The 22177-nt window shown below is 40.2% G+C and overlaps 1 protein-coding gene across 1 annotated transcript in view; it reads right to left on the bottom strand.

Annotated features, from left to right (window-relative positions):
* LOC126161297 (phospholipid-transporting ATPase ABCA3) overlaps window positions 1-22177 on the bottom strand; it is a 787342-nt gene that overhangs the window by 205511 nt on the left and 559654 nt on the right. Inside the window, exons 22-23 of the mRNA XM_049917041.1 lie at window positions 8690-8815; window positions 8365-8568 (exon numbers count right to left, since the gene is read on the bottom strand). Coding sequence (XP_049772998.1) covers window positions 8365-8568; window positions 8690-8815 — 330 coding nt within the window. The remainder of the gene's footprint in view (window positions 1-8364; window positions 8569-8689; window positions 8816-22177) is intronic.

The following is a 22177-nucleotide window of genomic DNA, read 5'->3' as shown; positions in this document are numbered from 1 at the left end:
TGATGTAACATTTCTCTGGAGCCACTTACCATAAAAAAGGTGGTTCTTTCATTTTATGAGTGGTGTGGGTTGATGTGTAGTGAGCTGGCGTTTCACACGTGATTTTTGAAGTTGGGGCACTGTAGCTAAGCTTGGAGGTCCTCTTCTTGTTTCTTCAGCTTTGTCTTGAATCATTGGAGTATCTGGTTCTTCAGTTGAAGCTGATGATTCCGTTGCTGCTGCTAAAATTGTAGCTCACATTAAACCAGGCTGATTTTGGTTCATTTGTTTCAGTATTACATTGCATAGTGCTTCTTTGCCTTTTATATTTCTATGCATTCCATGGGTGATGAAGTCTTCCATTTTTGGCTGTTTGCGTTAATATATGTTGCATTGCTGAAAAACTTACAAATGTTTTTGATCTTTTGGTTAGTTGCTTCAATTTCTGTGTTCAAACACGATATTTTCATCAGGTCATGTCTCATAGGTATGCTTGTTACGAACACTTTCATGTCTGTAACCTTTTACAATGCTTCCCTTAAAGATCTCAAGGCAAACTTTGCCTCGTTTTTGTAGACATCATTTGCTCCAGCTAAAATAGTGCAAGAGTTACAACTTCCTTGGTTGATGCATGTGTCAATGTATCGAGTAACTTCTCGTAGTGGAGCACCTGGTTTCACGAATCCAACACTTTGTTTTATTATTTTTTCATTCATAATTTCTGCCAATCCTTTTCCATGACTATCAGCAAGTAGATTAATAATGCCAGCATCTTGTCTTACACATTGACTGTTGTTTGCTGTTTTCGATTTTGAAACTTTCAGTTGAATATTTGCATCACTTAGTCTGTTCGTTGTTTCTGCAAGCACGCTGAATCTGTTTTTGCATACAATATTAGGTTCTTGTTTTCTTTGAGAATGTGACACTTCGAGACTATTGTGAGGCAAGTTTGATTTGTTTGCATGCCTTTGTCTGTTATTTTTCACTAACACACTAACTGTTTGTGCACACGCCTTTTTGTTTACTTATAGTTTTTTGCACCGTATTTGTTGTTAGATGACTTTATTCCATAATTTGTTGTATTTGATATGTGCACATTGTTTTGTTGCAATATGGTTTCACTGTTTTTTTTTATTTTTTTTCAATTTTTTTTATTTATTTTTTTTTTTAAATTTAGATTTTGCTTCCTGAATGCTGTCTTCTTTGGTCACTGTTTTCCACTTATCTGCAGAGATCGAGTCTTCTTGTTTCATTAGTGTCTCACTTTTTCCAGTTTGCAGTTTTTAATATCCTGTTTTAGGGCACTGATTATGAACTGTAAACTTCTTACATGTTCGTTTAACTTTGATATCTCATCCTTACAATTCACACACACTTCCTTTTTTTTTTTTACCTAAATTTACCTTTTTTGGTGGCGATACACGATACACTTTCTTACTCGCCACTATCTTTACTGGCAAAATCATCCACAAATGCTAAACAGTGAATTTCAGTACTTTTGTTTTTAGTTCTCAGTGTGATTGGTGATAGCTTCTGTTCTTTTGGTTTTTGTTTCCATTCTCTTACTATTTTCTCTAGTACACACTTAAGGAGGAGTGGAGATAGGTCATCACCTTGCCTTACACCTGTTTCCTTGTCGAATGCCTTCGATATTTCACCCTGAAACTTTACTTTCGATTTGGTGTCTGTGAACATTCCACAAATAAAGTTTGCTAATTTTGATTCGATGCCAGATTCTCTGATCATTTTATCTACTGTTTCCCTATCAACTGAGTCAAATACCTTTATAAAATCTATAAATGTTACAACTATATCCTCGGAGTTTGTAAGTCTGTGACAAATTATTAGTTACTTTATGCTCTGTGTATCAATATCTTTCTAATTGCACGAATCTGGGCCTGTTGTCATTTGCACATTCTCTTTTGAAGTGAGATTGAAAAAGTCTTTGCTTCCTCAGCATTTTCTGAATTTTGTTGTTAAATCACAGTAGGTTTTTTCCATCCTTAATTCACTTACTCACCACATACTTTTCCAGAGTGCAAAAGCTGTCCTAATAACTGCTTCCTATTTTTAATGCATTCCTGATAAATGAAGGGGAGTCCTACAATTCTACACCCGATAAGGCACATCCAGAAATCTGCAGCCAAGACTGTCACATAGTTTATGAAGCCTTTTGCTGACACCCTCCACTAAGCTGCAAACCATAGGACCCCTATCAACTCTGGAAACAATGCTGCAAACCAAAGGACCCCTATCAACTCTGGAAACAATGCTGCAAACTTCGAGCTCTGCTTGCACCCCACACATGAACCGGCACTCTTCACCACTTCTGCCACTTGTCTGTAGGAACTGAGGTGCTGAAGTGAGTCACAATTTGCTGGCTACTGCACCCAGCATGCTCGATAGATGCAGGCGAAGCCTCCTCCACATCTCGGATGACATCTCTCGGACAACATGGCTTTCTTTCTGGCCCTGAATGCTATTTCCCTGAGGAGCTCCTTAATGGGCCTAATGCTGGAGCACCCAGTAACTAGCAAACCTCTACCCCTGTGTGTCCACTCAGAACCATCTGATGGAACAGCAGCCTGTTCACTTGCATGGTGAACAGGCAAGGCCTGACTGACCCTCTACCTCAAGCTATGCAAACGCATTACCACCTACCACTCACCCTGATGGAAGGATGGATCCACTATGTTGGGTACACTAGGAGGTGCCTCAGCAGCAGAGTGCACGAATGAAAGAAGCAATAACTGTCCTGTGAGACATAGGATTTTCCACACCACTACACCCCAAGGCAGCAGTCTAAACATGGCTGACCAGAGCCAAAACAGCATTCAGCTGTATGCGAACTGTGATCGGCTCCTCCTGCATCCACAGGCAGCATGCACACATCCTGCCCATCCTAACAAAACTAACTGAAGAAGTATACTATAAAAGCACTTGCTACAACTTGTGCCCCAACCAATGGTGACTGATGCCATAATGAGCCATGTAACTTGACAACTGTGCTGCAGTCTGCCTGACTCTACACTTTGCTCAACCTCCTCAACCCAGTGTACTACCTTCCTGGATGTTGACTTCCTCCTCTCTGATGGCTCCATGCACACTTCTGTGCTTCTGTCCACATTAAACCCACCAACCAGGACCAGTACCTGCATTCTGACAGCTGCCATCCCTTCCACATCAAAAAATCCCTCCCACATAGCCCAGCCACTCGGTAAAGGAAAATCTGCAGCAACCAGATCTCGTTCGCCCAGTATGCTACGAGTCCCACAAAATCCTCATCACAAAAAGGGGCTATCCCCCTGTCCACAAAAGATTTTCCATACTATATCCCCACACACCCCTAATCCTCCCACCACCCCCAAGAACTTGCTACAAATGAGCACCCCCTTTGTCATGTGATACCAACCTGGACTGGAAATCTTTGTCAGGGCTTAGATTATCTATAATCATTCTCTGAAATGAGGTACATCCTATTCAAGATACATCCATCACCCATCAAACCTCCACAATATCCTTGTCCATCCCTATGCCAATCTCAACTACAACCTGCTACCCGCTTCTATATGGAAGCCTCAGGTGCAAGATCTGCCCAATCCACCCACACAGCACTTCCTATTCCAGTTCCATGACAGGCTACTCCTAATCCGTCAGAGAACAGGCCACCTGTGGAAGCAGCCATGTCATATATCAGCTCTGCTGCAAACACTGCACAGCTTTTTATACTGGTGTGACTACCAAGCAGCTGCCCACCAGGATGAACGGCAACCACCAAACCTGGCCTAGACCAAAGTGGGCCATCCTGTGGCAAAACATGCAGCTGAATGGCTGCTTCACAACCCAAGCCATCTGGATCCTCTCCTCCACCACCAGCCTTTCTGAAATGTGGAGATGGAAGTTATCCTTACAACAAATACTCAGCTACTGAAATAATTCCAGCCTTGACATACAGTAAGCTACTGTCCCCACGCCTCCCTCATCGTGCACAGCTCTCTGCCGATACACCCATTGGTCTTTCCCCCTTCTCTGCTCCTCTCCTTTTCCCCTCCCCACTATTCCCCCCTCCCTCCTCCCCTTGCCCGGCAGCTTCCTGAAGTTGCCCCTGGCAGCCTCATCCTGCCACCGTATCCAGATTGCTGCTGATGTGACACAGTTGCTTTCTGGCTGGTGTAGCCTTAGATAATGGACATGTGTGCTTTGGGGGCACTTGCTTGTGTGAATGTGTCTGTGTTTTCTTTCTAGAAAAGTCTTTGGCTAAAAGCTCAGTGTATAATGATCTTTCCATTGTGCCTGTATGCAAATCAACATATGATCTTTATGGTGAGTAGCAATCTATCCTTTTCATAAAAAGCAAAAGTATACAAATGTGCACACAGACACCTAAACGTACACACCTGCGGCCACATGTGTATACGATTGGGTGGTTGTATGTGTGACTATGTGTACTTCTGCTAGAGAAAGAGCAAAAGCTCGAAAGCTAGTCTGAATAATGTTTTCTACTGCATGTTTCTATGCACCAAACGTCAGTCAGCTGTAGGTGAGGAGTTGCATTTCTGTTATTTTCTAGACACCTCACTTAATGTTACAAGAGACCTACTAATAACTCTCTATGGTTGCTAAAGTACTGACACTATTTACAAAGGCAAAAAACTGTGTTTATTAAAATGTTATTTATTTTAATGTATATGAGGTATTTGCTTCTTGTGTGTCCATTCTAGCGACTGCAGGAAGGAAAGCAATTGAGAAATATCTATCTTGACCAATAAATCATTTTCATGAAAATAAGAAGGAGTGGAAGCTTTAAAAGGGCACGGTAGGACAACAGACACAAAATCTCATCAGTAAATATGAAGTGTATGTTGTTGTTGTTGTGGTCTTCAGTCGTGAGGCTGGTTCGATGCAGCTCTCCATGCTACTCTATCCTGTGCAAGCTTCTTCATCTCCCAGTACCTACTGCAACCTACATCCTTCTGAATCTGCTTAGTGTATTCATCTCTTGGTCTCCCTCTACGATTTTTACCCTCCACACTGCCCTCCAGTACTAAATTGGTGATCCCTTGATGCCTCAAGAACATGTCCTACCAACCGATCCCTTCTTCTAGTCAAGTTGTGCCACAAACATCTCTTCTCCCCAATCATATTCAATGCCACTTCATTAGTTATATGATCTACCCATCTAATCTTCAGCATTCTTTTGTAGCACCACATTTAGAAAGCTTCTATTCACTTCTTGTTGAAACTAGTAATCGTCCATGTTTCACTTCCATACATGGCTACGCTCCATACAAATACTTTCATAAACGACTTCCTGGCACGTAAATCTATACTCGATGTTAATAAATTTCTCTTCTTCAGAAATGCTTTCCTTGCCATTGCCAGTCTACATTTTATGTCCTCTCTACTTCGACCATCATCAGTTATTTTGCTCCCCAAATAGCAAAACTCCTTTACTACTTTAAGTGTCTCATTTCCTAATCTAATTCCCTCAGCATCACCCGACTTAATTCGACTGCATTCCATTATCCTTGTTTTGCTTTTGTTGATGTTCATCTTATATTCTCCTTTCAAGACACTATCCATCCGTTCAACTGTGCTTCCAAGTCCTTTGACGTCTCTGACAGAATTACAATGTCATCGGTGAATCTCAAAGTTTTTATTTCTTCTCCTTGGATTTTAATACCTACTCTGAATTTTTGTTTTGTTTCCTTCACTGATTGCTCAATTAACAGATTGAATAACATTGGGGAGAGGCTACAACCATGTCTCCACTCCCTTCCCAACCACTGCTTCCCTTTCATGTGCCTCGACTCTTATAACTGCCATCTGCTTTCTGTACAAATTGTAAATAGCATTTCGCTCCCTGTATTTTACCCCTGCCACCTTCAGAATTTGAAAGAGAGTATTCCAGTCAACGTTGTCAGAAGTTTTCTCTAAGTCTACAAATGCTAGAAACGTAGGTTTGCCTTTCCTTAATCTAGCTTCTAAGATAAGTTGTAGGGTCAGTATTGCCTCACGTGTTCCAACATTTCTACGGAATCCAAACTGGTCTTCCCCGAGGTCGGCTTCTACCAGTTTTACCATTCATCTGTAAAGAATTTGCATTAGTATTTTGCATCCGTGACTTATTAAACTGATTTTTTGGCAATTTTCACATCTGTCAGCACCTGCTTTCTTTGGGATTGGAATTATTGTATTCTTCTTGAAGTCTGAGGGTATTTCATCTGTCTCATACATTTTGCTCACCAGATGGTAGAGTTTTGTCAGGACTGGCTCTCCCAAGGCTGTCAGTAGTTCTAATGGAATGTTGTCTACTCCGGGGGCCTTGTTTCGACTCAGGTCTTTCAGTGCTCTGTCAAACTCTTCACGCAGTATCGTATCTCCCATTTCATCTTCATCTACATCCTCTTCCATTTCCATAATATTGTCCTCAAGAACATCGCCCTTGTATAGACCCACTATATACTCCTTCCACCTTTCTGCTTTCCCTTCTTTGCTTAGAACTGGGTTTCCATCAAAGCTCTTGATATTCATACAAGTGGTTCTCTTTTCTCCAAAGGTCTCTTTAATTTTCCTGTAGGCAGTATCTATCTTACCCCTAGTGAGATAAGCGTCTACATCCTTACATTTGTCCTCTAGCCATCCCTGCTTAGCCATTTTGCACCTCCTGTCGATCTCATTTTTGAGACACTTGTATTCCTTTTTGCCTGCTTCATTTACTGAATTTTTATATTTTCTCCTTTCGTCTATTAAATTCAATATTTCTTCTGTCACCCAAGGAGTTCTACTAGCCTTCGTCTTTTTACCTACTTGATCCTCTGCTGCCTTCACTACTTCATCCCTCAGAGCTACCCATTCTTCTTCTACTTTATTTCTTTCCCCCATTTCTGTCAGTTGTTCCCTTATGCTCTCCTTGAAACTCTGTACAACCTCTGGTTCTTTCAGTTTATCCAGGTCCCATCTCCTTAAATTCCCACCTTTTTGCAGTTTTGGCCACAATAATGCATTCACTATGCTGTTTGTAATATCTTACCCACACTCCTATTTTTTTATTCATTATTAAACCGGCTCCTGCATTACCCCTATTTGATTTTGTATTTATAACCCTGTATTCGCCTGACCAAAAGTCTTGTTCCTCCTGCCAGCGAACTTCAATAACTATATCTAACTTTAACCTATCCATTTCCCTTTTTAAATTTTCTAATCTACCTACTCGATTAAGGGATCTGACATTCCATGCTCCGATCTGTAGAACACCAATTTTTTTTTCTCCTGATAATGACGTCCTCCTGAGTAGTCCCTCCCTGGAGATCCGAATGGGAGACTATTTTACCTCCGGAATATTTTAACCCAAGAGGACGCCATCATCATTTAATCATACAGTAAAGCTGCATACCCTCAGGAAAAATTACGGCTGTAGTTTCCCCTTGCTTTCAGCCGTTCGCAGTACCAGCACAGCAAGGCCATTTTGGTTAGTGTTACAAGGCCAGATCAGTCAATCATCCACACTGTTGCTCCTGCAACTACTGAAAAGGCTGCTGCCCCTCTTCAGGAACCACACATTTGTCTGGCTTCTCGACAGATACCCCTCCATTGTGGTTGCACCTACAGTACAGCTATCTGTATCGCTGAGGCACGCAAGCCTCTCCACCAACGGCAAGGTCCATGGTTCTTGGGGGAGGGGTGGGGGGGGGGGTGGGGGGGGGTATGATTGCTCCATTAATAGGGGAGCCCTGTTTCCTGTAGGTTATCAGGCAGAACACACCTTATGTATGGGATATGATGTTTCTGTGTTTTGTTTTTCACTCTTTTAACTCATAAAATCATGTATTAAAAACAAATAAATTGATCATCCTTACCAGACCAAGTGAAATCATAGACATCACTGTGTTTAAACAACGAAAAATCCAGGATGGAATAATGACAATGTTATGAGAAGAATAATTGCTACTCACCATATGCTGGAGATGCTGAGTTGGAAATAGGCACAACAAAAAGACTGTCAAACAAAGGTTTTGGCCAAACAGGCCTTCATCAGAATTAGACAATACACACACACACACGAACATGACCACAGTCTGGCTGCCAACGTCAGAATGGTGGATGGATGTGTGTGTGTGTGTGTGTGTGTGTGTGTGTGTGTTGTCTAATTCTGTTGAAGGCTTGTTTGGCTGAAAACTTTGTTTGACACTCTTTTTGTTGTGCCTATCTGCGACTCAGCATCTCCACTATATGATGAGTAGCAACTATATCCATTTTATAATACTGCCTTTACTGTGTTTCACATTTGGTGAAACAAACACACAAAAATATAGATATGACTAAGCTAATTAGGGACTCTTGGAAATAAATACCAACAAGCTGGCTAAAAGAATGAAAACTCACCTTTGCAACAAGGATTTGGAAAAATGAAACAGACCTTCTTCATCATACTACATATTGATAGGTAGTTCTCATTAGTATACATATTTATAATGGTCTTGCTGAAGGAATAGTGGGGAATAATAAGCAGTATCCAATCAATGATCTGTGCCGCTTCTTTCGAGTTTAGGGAATCCAGTATTTCAACTATCATGAAGCCTGCCACACCTAAAATGAGGTAAATTTTATAAACACAGCTCTAATTTCATTTAATTTTCAAAGAAAGAAAGCAGCCACATTATTATTCAACTAATATGTGAAGTTTTAGGCACATATGGTCCTACTGTACCTGTAAATATGAAGATCATTGTCAGTCTGCTATACCCAGTTGGTGGAACAGTAAACAAGTATGACACAAGGTAGATCAGTGGTAACATTGACCATGCAAACAGCACCAGCATTAACACAATCCTTCCTGCAATGAAAAAAATAAAATTAATCAGGATTAAGACTGAAAACTTGCAATTTTATAGGCATTAATCACATTATTCCTGTTTATCTATAAAGAAAATTAAATTATGTATTGCAGCCATTCTTTCTCAGTTGCTGCTTCAATTATTGTTATCACGTAGATAATTAAAACTTTTTTTCCACGGGGTAATTTATTTGTGCCTAACCAAACATGTTTCACCTAGGCATCGTGATATTCATTATTCTCTTCTTTTAAAGTATGTATGTGTTATTCGGTACATATTGGATGCTCACAGTACAGGTTCACCCATCACCTGGAAACCAGAACTTGCAGAATAACACAGAGGTACACAAAAAAGACAGGAAAATACCACTGATGGTGCCTTGCGTAAATAGGTGAACAATGTTTGGTTAGACGCAAACGAACTGACACAAACGAACCATTCAGTTACAAAAGAAAGATTACCTCTCATTTAGTCTGCATCATAAACATATGTAATTAAATTAGGTTGTGTACTTTTCTTTGGAAATATAAGTTCACAGCTACAGTTAATTGGTTTTACTTTGTTTGCTACCTTTTGCCCTATTGTGATCAGTTTGAGCCACACCCCATTCTCAAAAGCTTCTTTATAAAAATAATAAATAATGAGTGAGTCTCAATGAAAAGGTTAAAAATTTGTTAAATTAAAACATAACAGTACCATGCTGCCATTAATTTATATAATACACAATACAAGATCAAGCCCTACAAAACATAAAGTGTTGTTTAGGTTACAAATAGGTATGCAATCTGCAAGCAAATAGCTATCCTTTTTCACAGGAATAAAACAATCAAGTTGCTCTAAGAAGGAATAACAACTGTAGACCATAGAATCTAAATAAACATATAGTCAACATTTATTGTTCAGAGCAAAGCTTCTCAGAGACATCTAACATCTATGCAGCATGACAGTAGAAAACTGTAAAATGAGTATTATCTCCTCAATTAACATTGAGTTTAGGACAGGTTGGTTTGGAAAGTGGCGGGGTCAACAAATTATGAGGTTTAACATTTTGGCATACAGTGCACTAAGAATTAAATGTTTATGCAGAACAACACCGTCAAACATGGAATTACATAAAAAGTTAATCAAAACTACACAGGTTACTGGAGGAAAATAACTCTTTATTGTGTCACCATTCTAGTGGTTAACGGTCTGTTGTCACAGACTTCAAGATTATATAAGTGAGCATGAAGGAAAATAACAAATTCTATTAAAACTTTTGATAGTTACATGAGAACTTGGAGACAAATGATTGAAAGTGTAAAGGTAGCAACCCAATTTGTAGTTGAGGCATTATTCAGTTGATAGGAAGATTAAAAACAGACCGAGCTAGTACAAAACATACACACATAATGGCAACATTGTTTCAGTCAAATACAAATTTCTTGTAGAATCATTCAAAGAAAGTATGTGTTCAGTACCATGAAAGCACTTCTATCATGCAGTATAACTTGGATGTGACTTTACTATCAAGTGTAGAATGGGACCTCTATTGATTCACCAGAGGTAGTATGGACGCACAGTCTTGTGAAGTAGTTTTGAACGTGTTTTCCAAAAACTGTCTTGAGCAACTGACAGCCCACGTGCTGTGGAGATATTTTAGACCTTGTAGCTACAAACAGGCCTGAGCTTATTGACATTGTCAGTATAGAGACAGGGATTGATCATGATGTCCTCATAGTGGCAACAGTTACTAAAGTTGATAAATCCATCGACACTAGCAATGTTTTAATGCTGGAAACAGCAAATAAGCAATTCTTAGCATACTTATTAGTGAATGTACATCATTAGTTCCAACACCATAGTTGCAGAGAATTGACAGGTAAAGTTTAAATTGATTGAAAGTCAGGTACTGGAGAGGTACATGCCATGTAACTGGGTTAATAATGGAAAAGAAGCAGTTTCAAAAAGAATGCAGAAGTGTAAAGGAAGCTAGTAGACATTCATCATCATCATTAGTGTTCTGCCAAAAGGCAGGTTTTCACATGGTAGTTCTCCATGCTGTCCGGTTTTCTGCCATCCTCTTCAGATCCACATAATTTCCTCTTCCCTTTATGTCGTCTATCATCTTGTATCTCCTTCTTCAATCTTCTCCCACAAACCAGTCCTTTCAAAGCATCTGCTAGCAAGCAATCCCTTCTCAATGAATGTCCCAACCAGTTCGGTTTCCTTTCTCTTATAACCTTCAGCAGACACCTTTCTCACCAACCCTTTCCAATACTCTTTCATTACTCACTCTTTCCATCCAGCTCAACCTCTCCATTCTCCTCCACATCCACATCTCAAATGCTTCTAGCCTTTTCTCATCCTCTCGTCTCAGTGTTCATGTTTCTGGCCCATATAGTGGCAGACCTTTATCTAATTTGCCACATAACAGTCTCCTCTTTCTGTCGAATGCCTCCTTCGCTATGGCAATTTAAGTTTTCACCTCCTGGTGACATCTCAAGTCTTCAGTTATTGTGCTTCCAAGATATTTACATGCACTTACCTGGCTAATGGTAGCTTGTCCTATTTAAATACTGGACATTCTGGAATCTTGTATTGATGACCATACTCTTCGTTTTTGCTGTGTTTATTTGCATCCCATATTCCACACAAGTTTCATTCAGCTGTTTAAGCACGTTATTCACTGTCCGCTCACTTTCTGCCACTAATACCGTGCCGTCAGCAAATCTTATATATTCTGTTCTCTTTTCACCAATACACATTCCTCTTTTCCCATCTAAGTCATTTGCAATAATCTCTCCAAGGTATGCGTTAAACAACAGTGGGGAAAGGCAACAACCTTGTCTAGCACCTCATCCAATGCTGCTTCCTTCTACATTTCATTTCCAATCCTTATCCTCACTTTCTGGTAAATACAGATTCTACATCAGTAGTCTCTCTTTCCAATCTAGTCTTTTTCTCTTCAAAATGTCCATCAGCTTACTCCACTGAACTCTGTCAAAAGCCTTTCTAAATCTATAAAAACCACAAAGATTTTCCTACCTTTTTCCATATATCTTTCCCCTATAGTTCTTAACAGGCCAATAGCATCTCTTGTTCCTTTTCCTATTCTAAATCCAAACTGCTCCTCTGCAGTCCCTCTATCCAGCTTACCATATAGCCTTCTATTCAACACTTTAGCTGTTGCGCAGAGTGGCCGTGTGGTCTGAGGCGTGATATCATGGATTGCACAGGCCCTCCTGCCAGAGGTTTGAGTCCTTCCTCAAGCATGGGTGTGTGTTGTCCTTAGCATAAGTTGGTTTAAGTAGTGTGTAAGCCTAGGGACCAATGACCTCAGCAGTTTGGTCCCTTATGAATTCACACTCATTTGAACACTTTAGCTGCATGAGAAAAATTAGACTGATGGTCCTATGCTCATCACATTTTTTAGTGTTTCTCTTTTTCTCTATTGGTATCATAACTGTTGCAAGGAAGTCTTCAGGCCATTCCCCTTTGTCATATCATTACAGAGGCAGACTATTTCTTTTCTTGCCTCGTTTCCCAGACTCTTCAACAGTTTTGCTGGCAAATCATCTATTCCACACGCCTTCCTATTCTCCGTCTCCTTCAGTGCTTTTTCGACTTCTGCTTCCGAGATGGTGAATCCCTTTCCATTTTCCGGCACCTACTGCTCCTCCTCAGGGGCACCACCTTAATGTAGCACTGTCCGTGCAGGTGAGGAGACTTGCGTGCTCTGGATCCGGAATGCTATGCCGGCAGTAGCTCAGCTACCAGAAGCGTCACCCCAGCCGGACAGGCCGAAGGGGAGGAGTCGGACAAAGTGTGTCCCACAACGGCCTATTGCTCCCCATTTCCTACCTCAAACCTGTCCACACCGTGTCCTTTTCCTGTCATTTCTTGTTATACGAGGTGTGATTGGAAAGTTTTAAGAATGGACTTGTGATTGTACAATGGTGGTGCTTACATGCTACTATGATGCATCTCCTTCAAAATAGTCCCTTCCTGATTGAAAGCACAGACTCCAATGGTGTTTCCACGTTTGGAAACATTCCTGGAATTTTTTTCCCCGGAAGTGTGTTACGGACGCTCTATGTATTTGCCAGGATGTCTTCGGTCGAGTCAAATCACTTCCCTTTCAGTGAAAATTTGAGTTTAGGAAACAGAAAGAAGTCCGCAGGGGCCAAATCGAGGGGAATATGGTGGTTGTGGAAGCACAGGAATTTTGAACTTGGCCAAAAATTCGACAATGGAGAAGGCACGATTAGTCGGAGCAGCATTGTCGTGGTGTAGCACCCGACTCCTGTCTCTCCACAATGCAGGCCTTTTCTTCTGCACCTTTTCACACAAACGCTCGAGGACACATTTGAAGTATTCCTGGTTAATTGTCTGTCCTCCAGGGGCTAATTCATGATGCACAATATGGTAGAATCGAAAAAAGTCACCAACATTGTCTTCACCTTCGACCGACTTTGCTGTGCTTTTTTCGGTTGTGGTGAACCTAGAGTCTTCCACTGTGAAGACTGCAAGTTCAGATCTTCAACTGCATAGAAACTTAAGTTCATCAGCCATCTCCATAATTGTAAGTCTACAATCAGATCACACTAAGTCGTGAACTTCCACAACATTTTCATTAATTTTTGAGGTGGAGGGACTGGCCAGACTGTGATTCATTTTCATACGATTCATGGCCATTTTTAAATCTCTTGAACCAGACAAAAACATTTGAATGGCTCATACAGTTATCTCCAAAAGCTGTTTTTAATAGTTCATAAGTCTCAGAAGCTGATTTCCCAGTTTTCAAACAAAATTTCACATAAATTCGTTGCTCCATTTTTATGTCCATTTTCACGCAGACAGGATCTGGCAACAAGCCCTAATAGACCTACACTCAACCAGCTGCCACAACGAATTGAATAAAGGAAACGCAGTTTTCTTTCAGAGGGTGTTCAAGGACAAGGCAATGACTCACTCCCCACCCTCCGTGTACCTGCCTGCCACGCCAGTAAGCAGTAGTTTCCACTCACACCTCATATGTATAAGACCTCAATGGCAGTGACAGTGGAGAAAAAGTCTTTCACAGCAGTGAAGCTGGCGGAAGAGGCACCTTTTCTCTTTGGGTGCAAAAAGACTACAAGTAGGGACTGTACCCGAGAGGGGCAGTTACAGACAGCTTCTGACTCACAGTGAGCGGCTGATTTTAGGCTGGGCAAACTACTGCCTATATGGAAAGTAACAGGAAACTACCACATTACATTCCCAAGCAGTATGTGGTATGTCTCTCCATGTGAAAGATTCCACAGTTAAAACTTTCCCTCATTCAGATCTCTAGGAGGGGAACACATTGGGAGTAGACAAGGTATGTGAGGACACTACTGCAAGCAGGAAAGCTAGAGAATGAAAACAGGAGATGAAAAGGAACAGATTAGATGCCCTAGGTTTGTGTGAAATGAGATGGGGAGAGAATGGGGAGATAGAAAGTGGAGATTATAAGCTCTTTTACTCAGGGGAAATCAAGAGTGGTGAAAATGGAGTAGCAATATTGATAGGGCAAAAGTTGAAAAATAAGGTAATGAAGGTACAATATATTGATGGAAGACTGATGATGATACAACTGAAAGGTAGTTCAAAAGATCTGCAGTTAATACAGGTATATATGCCAAGCAGCCAGCATAGAGATGAGGAAGTGGAAGAATATTATGAGAAAATACAAGAACTCATTGAGACAGAAAATAGAAATGCCTGCAGTATCATCAGGGGGGATTGGAATGCAGTGGTGGGTGAAGGAAGAGATGAAGATACAGTAGGAAAATTTGGATTAGGAATAAGAAATAAGAGAGGTGAATGACTAATTAGTTTCTGTAAAGAAAATTCATTAGCAGTGGGTAATACATAATTTGAACACCACAAAAAGAGACATTACACATGGATATCAAATTTGAATAGGGAAAGATATCAGTTGGACTACATCCTGATACAAAACGGATTTATGAACTGTTTGAAGAATGCCAAAGCTTATCCAGGAGCAGATATAAATTCAGACCACAACCTCGTAGTGGGAGAAATACAAATGAAGATGAAAAAAGTCTGGAGAGGTAAAGCAAAAGAAAGACTAAACATAGAAAGACACAAAAAGATATGAAAGGCATCAGATTTGGAAAACAGATTTATGGAAAAATGGGAAAGAGGTAGTGTTGATGAAAGTGTTAATGACAAATGGATAAAAATGAGGGAAGGACTCATGGACTCTGCCAAAGAAGTACTAGGAATTAGATTATCCCAAAGTACCATGAAAGAATGGATAACAGAAGACATGTTGAACAAGATGGAAGAGCGGAGAAAGTGGAAAAATGTAGAAAGTGAAAAAGGCAAAAAGAGGTGCAGGAAACAATAATGAATTAAGAAGAGAAACTGAAGAAGCAAGGGAAAAATGGATGAATAAAATGCAACAAAATGGAGAAAGAGGGCAAGTATGAAATGATGTATAGACTGCCTAGTGAGATAGTTTTTTTAATGTAAAAGAAAGAGGAAGAACATGGAGATAGAAAGAGCGGATGGTATTCCATCAGAAGAACCGCAGGAGGTTTTGAACAGATGGTAGAATATATTGAATGCCTGTATAAGGGGGATGAAATACGAAGCGAAGTTAAGATGGAAGTAGACTTTCAAGTGCCTACTAAAAGATCGATATGTGATGCATACAACAACTCCCACTGTCATAAGTTTGTAAATTATTTTGCAACAAGCCCAAGAAAATTCAAGTCCTGTAAAATCAACAAGTGTTGACATGCCAGGTGTGACTAGAAGGCAGCAAAAGGAAAGCTCAAGTTTTAAATTTTGCATTTAAAAAATAATTCCTGCTGCAAGGTTGTGCAGGCATACCATTGTCTGACCATCACACAGACTCCACTGGGTGATATAGAAATAAGTCAACCATGGCAGTGAGAAGCATCTGAAAGAGTTTAAGACAAATTTGTCACTAGGGCTGGATGGGATCCCCGTTCAGTTTTACAGAGAGTATTCTATAGCATTCTCCTCTTACTTAGCTTGCAATTATCATAAATCTCCCATCTAATGCAAAGTCCCATGTGACTGGAAAAAAGGTGGTGATTCCTGTATATGAGATGGATAACAGAATGGAACTGCAAAATTACTAACAAATAACCTTAACATTGGCTTGCAGTAGTAGTCCTGAATATGTTTTTAAGTTTGAATATAACATATTTATTTGAGACATAAAAGATTATATCAGCAAATCGACATATTTAGAATGCATCACTGCTGGGAAACTCAGCTTGCCCTTTCCTTGCACGATATTCCATGATCCTCAATAACCAGGAAGTGTTTCACACAGTGCTCCATTGCACACTGTTAATGAAGGTTTGAAGTTCTGATAAGATACACGACAGGCCCAAATGCTTCTTAAGGAATAGACTCAGTACCTTGTCCTGAACAATGAGTGCTCATAGACTGTCTCCCCCCTCTCTCACTCTCACTGCCTCTCTCTCTCTCTCTCTCTCTCTCTCTCTCACACACACACACACACACACACACACACACAGAGAGAGAGAGAGAGAGAGAGAGAGGCATTGCCTCTCACCTCCTCTTCATATTTACCAAGGGTTAGTTACTTAGTTATTTCCATGTTTCCATGACAATTTGTGAATGAACAATTAACTGGCCGGACTCTAAAAACCCAAGAGATCCATCCACACTTTAACAGTTTAAGTATCTCCTGTGAGCTTGAGAATATAGATATAATGTACGTTTTTGTCATGCCTGTTTGGCACTCAATGCCTCCTGTATGTGATGAGTAGCAATCTGTCCTTTCCTTATTGTTGTTATTGCATCCTGCACTTCCCTCCATTGATATATTTTTGTGTGTTTATGTTATTGTATCTGCATATATTATTTAAATAATAATGCATGTATTATTTTAATCACTGGTTTGATATAGCATGTAACAGATGTAAATTTCCCTACCCACAGCTCTGTCATAATCAAAACTATGTTCTCTTTCTCTCAATTCTTTCATCCTCTAGTTTCTATTCCACCCACCCCTCACCCTGCCCACCACTGTCTCTCTCGGCTACACACATACACATACACACACTCAATTATAAACGTAAAAGAGCATCAAAAAGTAAGGTTTTTCAGTAAATTTTACCACTGTTGGCAACATTATTATTTAATTTATTCTCCACTTTAAATGTTTTTAGCAAGCCGTCATGATTGCTTGCATGTCTACAAAATATCTGTATTAAGTTACGTCAAGTTAATAGAAAAAAAATCTGTGACTGTTTGAGATATTTCCACTTTCTTGTTCAACCAAAGATCTCCATAATACTTTTAGATCTGTTCTAAAATAGTATTCTGTTTTATGTTCTTTGCACTTACTGGATTCTAGACACAATCTCTGTTCTATTTAGTGTTTACAAAGTATGAAGGTATAACCACCAGAGGTATTTTTATTTTTCCATTTGTGTTTTTATATTTAGATTTGTATTTTTAAGTTTAGATTTGTATTTTTACTTTTACATTTATATTTTTATTCATCCCCTCTGTAAAATTCCTGTGGGCAACGTAGTTAAACAATGTTTTGTTTTTGTCTCATTCCACTAGAGAGTGACACAAGTTACCCAAAAACCATGATATGGCACATATGTGTCATACTACTCACATAAATCTGCCTGACAATAGAGGCTTAAACCTCTTAAATGTCTCAAAGAAATAAATAAATTATAACAATTAATAGTAATCGTGATATTTCATTAGATATTAATAACAGTCATGGTAAAGCCTACTTAAAAATATACACAGTTAAAACACAATACTGTTGTTGTTGTTGTGGTCTTCAGTCCTGAGACTGGTTTGATCTCCATGCTACACTATCCTGTGCAAGCTTTTTCATCTCCCAGTACCAACTGCAGCCTACATCCTTCGGAATCTGCTTAGTGTATTCATCTCTTGGTCTCCCTCTACAATTTTTACCCTCCACACTGCCCTCCAATACTAAATTGGTGATCCCTCGATGTCTCAGAACATGTCCTACCAACCGATCCCTTCTTCTGGTCAAGTTGTGCCACAAACTTCTCTTCTCCCCCATTCTATTCAATACCTCCGCATTAGTTGTGTGATCTACCCATCTAATCTTCAGCATTCTTCTGTAGCACCACATTTCGAAAGCTTCTATTCTCTTCTTGTCCAAACTGTTTATCGTCCACGTTTCCCTTCCATACATGGCTACACTCCAAACAAACACTTTCAGAAACGACTTACTGACTTTTAGATCTATACTCGATGTTAAAAAATTTTTCTTCTTCAGAAACGCTTTCCTTGCCATTGCCAGTCTACATTTTATATCCTCTCTACTTTGACCATCATCAGTTATTTTGCTCCCCAAATAGCAAAACTCCTTTACTACTTTAAGTGTCTCATTTCCCTATCTAATTCCCCCAACATCACCCGACTTAATTCGACTACATTCCATTATCCTCGTTTTGCTTTTGTTGATGTTCATCTTATACTCTCCTTTCGTGACACTGTCCATTCCGTTCAACTGCTCTTCCAAGTCCTTTGATGTCTCTGACAGAATTACAATGTCATCAGTGAACCTCAAAGTTTTTATTTCTTCTCCATGGATTTTAATACCTACTCCGAACTTTTCTTTTGTTTCCTTTATTGCTTGCCCAATTAACAGATTGAATAAGATCGGGGAGAGGCTACAACCCTGTCTCACTCCCTTCCCAACCACTGCTTCCCTTTCATGCCCCTCGACTCTTATAACTGCCATCTGCTTTCTGTACAAATTGTAAATAGCCTTTCGCTCCCTGTATTTTACCCCTGCCACCTTCAGAATTTGAAAGAGAGTAATCCATTCAACATTGTCAAAGCTTTCTCTAAGTCTACAAATGCTAGAAACGTAGGTTTGCCTTTCCTCAATCTTTCTTCTAAGATAAGTCGTTGGGTCAGTATTGCCTCACGTGTTCCAACATTTCTACGGAATCCAAACTGATCTTCCCCGAAGTCGGCTTCTACCAGTTTTTCCATTCATCTGTAAATAATTCACGTTAGTATTTTGCAGCTGTGACTTATTAAACTGATAGTTCAGTAATTTTCACATCTGTCAACACCTACTTTCTTTGGGATTGGAATTATTGTATTCTTCTTGAAGTCTGAGGGTATTTCGCCTGTCTCATACATTTTGCTCACCAGATGGTAGAGTTTTGTCAGGACTGGCTCTCCCAAGGCTGTCAGTAGTTCTAATGGAATGTTGTCTACTCCCGGGGCCTTGTTTCGACTCAGGTCTCTCTGTGCTCTGTCAAACTCTTCACACAGTATCATATATCCCATTTCATAGTCATCTACATCCTCTTCCATTTCTGTAGTATTGTCCTCAAGTACATCATCCTTGTATATACCCTCTATATACTCCTTCCCCTTTTCTGCCTTCCCTTCTTTGCTTAGAATTGGGTTTCCATCTGAGCTCTTGATATTCATACAAGTGGTTCTCTTTTCTCCAAAGGTCTCTTTAATTTTCCTGTAGGCAGTATCTATCTTACCCCTAGTGAGATAAGCCTCTACATCCTTACATTTGTCCTCTAGTCTTCCCTGCTTAGCCATTTTGCACTGCCTGTTGATATCATTTTTGAGACATTTGTATTCCTTTTTGCCTGCTTCATTTACTGAATTTTTATATTTTCTCCTTTCATCAATTAAATTCAATATTTATTCTGTCACCCAAGGGTTTCTACTAGTCCTCGTCTTTTTACCTATTTGGTCCTCTGCTGCCTTCACTACTTCATCCCTCAGAACTGCCCATTCTTCTTCTACTGTACTTCTTTCCCCCATTCCTGTCAATTGTTTCCTTATGCTCTCCCTGAAACTCTGTACAACCTCTGGTTTAGTCAGTTTATTGGGGTCTCATCTCCTTAAATTCCCACCTTTTTGCAGTTTCTTCAGTTCTAATCTACAGTTCATAGCCCATAGATTGTGGTCAGAGTCCACATCTGCCCCTGGAAATGTCTTACAATTAAAACCTGGTTCCTAAATCTCTTTCTTTTCATTATATAATCTATCTGATACCTTTTAGTATCTCCAGGGTTCTTCCATGTATACAACCTTCTTTCATGATTCTTAAACCAAGTGTTAGCTATGATTAAGTTATGCTCTGAGCAAAATTCTACCAGGCGGCTTCCTCTTTCATTTCTTAGCCCCAATCCATATTCACCTACTATGTTTCCTTCTCTCCTTTTTCCTATTCTTGAATCCAGTCACCCATGACTATTAAATTTTCATCTCCCTTCACTACCTGAATAATTTCTTTTATCTCATCATATGTTTCATCAATTTCTTCGTCATCTGCAGAGCTAGTAGGCATATAAACTTGTACTACTGTAGTAGGCGTGGGCTTCGTGTCTATCTTGGCTACAATAATGCGTTCACTATGCTGTTTGTAGTAGCTTACCCGCACTCCTACTTTTTTATTCATTATTAAACCTACTCCTGCATTACTCCTTTCTGATTTTGCATTTATAACCCTGTATTCACCTGACCAAAAGTCTTGTTCCTCCTGCCACCGAACTTCACAAATTCCCACTGTATCTAACTTTAACCTATCCATTTCCCTTTTTAAATTTTCTAACCTTCCTGCCTGATTAAGGGATCTGACATTCCATGCTCCGATCCATAGAATGCAAGTTTTTTTTCTCCTGATAACGATGTCCTCCTGAGTAGTCCCCGCCCGGAGATCCAAACGGGGGACTATTTTACCTCCGGAATATTTTACCCAAGAGGACGCCATCATCATTTAATCATACAGTAAAGCTGCATGCCCTCGGGAAAAATTACGACTGTAGTTTCCCCTTGCTTTCAGCCATTTGCAGTACCAGAACAGCAAGGCCATTTTGGTTAATGTTACAAGGCCAGATCAGTCAATCGTCCAGACTGTTGCCCCTGCAACTACTGAAAAGGCTGCTGCCCCTCTTCAGGAACCACACGTTTGTCTGGGCTCTCAAGCGATACCCCTCCGTTGTGGTTGCACCTACAGTACGGCTATCTGTATCGTTGAGGCATGCAAGCCTCCCCTGCAATGGCAAGGTCCATGGTTCATGGGGGGGAGAAGAACAAATACTTCCCATATAACCTATGCACCCCTCTCTAGAGTTCAGAATGGAAATCTACATTCTGGTGCAAAAACCTATAACAGGTTGCCAGTGTACCACAGACAGAAAAACTGAAAATCCTCAAATAAAAAAAAAAATCTCATTAGCCATTCCTGCTACAATATATCTGAATACTTGCACTTGAGAATGCAAAGACTATTTACAACACTACTTGGGAAAGCAAAGACTATTTATAGCAAGACTATTTATAAATTGACAAAGAATATTGAAGAGTGTCTCAGATTGGTAAAGGAGAAAAGGGACCACTTGCAGTGTCAGGAATATACCACATGCCACGCACATGTGGAAAAGTTTATGTTGGAATGACTGGCAATCAATCAACACCAGGGTCCCAGAACATAAGAGGCATTGCAGATTGGGGCAGGTGGAGAAGAGAAGAGCTATCACACCAACCTGTTCAAAGAAGCTATAGAAATAACAAATATGGGAATAACTTCAACAAAAAATAAAAAAGCCTCAAGGTGAGTGGATCTTGGATTACCATGTTGCAGCAAATGGCCTTTGCACATAGCAAAAGGAGAAACCACCGGAAATGACCGCAGAAAAGCCCTCGGACAGTGACGCGCCAAGTACATAAAATCTGCAGCATCGTACTTGAGTCCACTCCACCACAAGCAATGGAGGGTGAAGCTTTGACAATGCCAGTCACTTGTGTTGGTGAAGTGTCAGAAAAATCATCAATCAAATGTCAGCCAAAGAACCCAAGACAGAGGCCAAGAGGCAGTTAGTCAACAAGTGGCCACGAGAGCCTTAACAATTTGGTACTACGCCTGTACAGGTAGGAGATTTGCAGATTGAACCAACACCATGACCAAGAACAGAAGAAGAAAGCATGACTGATGTCCTCTCGCGTCGTCCTGTCGCAGTGCCAGAATGAAGGGGCTACACTGATGTTCTTGAAATGTAAGCTCCTATTCACCACCAACCAAGAACATCATACCTACCACAGATTGGAACAAGCTGTTCTTCGTGAGTGAATTCAGGAGGCACTTGGTAAAAATGGATGAGGAGATTTTGGACATTTTCTGTTAACTGTGTAGCAGAATGACTCAAGACAAGTGGGATAAGATCAACAGCATCACTCACAGGAGCACGCAGAATGAACTCTAACACTGCACTGAGCGACAGTAGAAAAAGTTTGCAAGGTGCCACAAGCAGACTGACAAGGTGATTCCCGACATATCGTGCACAGTG

The sequence above is a fragment of the Schistocerca cancellata genome, chromosome 2 (genome assembly GCF_023864275.1).
Source record: "Schistocerca cancellata isolate TAMUIC-IGC-003103 chromosome 2, iqSchCanc2.1, whole genome shotgun sequence".
In the NCBI taxonomy this organism is placed as follows: domain Eukaryota; kingdom Metazoa; phylum Arthropoda; class Insecta; order Orthoptera; family Acrididae; genus Schistocerca; species Schistocerca cancellata.
This window is presented reverse-complemented; position numbering and strand designations above follow the sequence as displayed.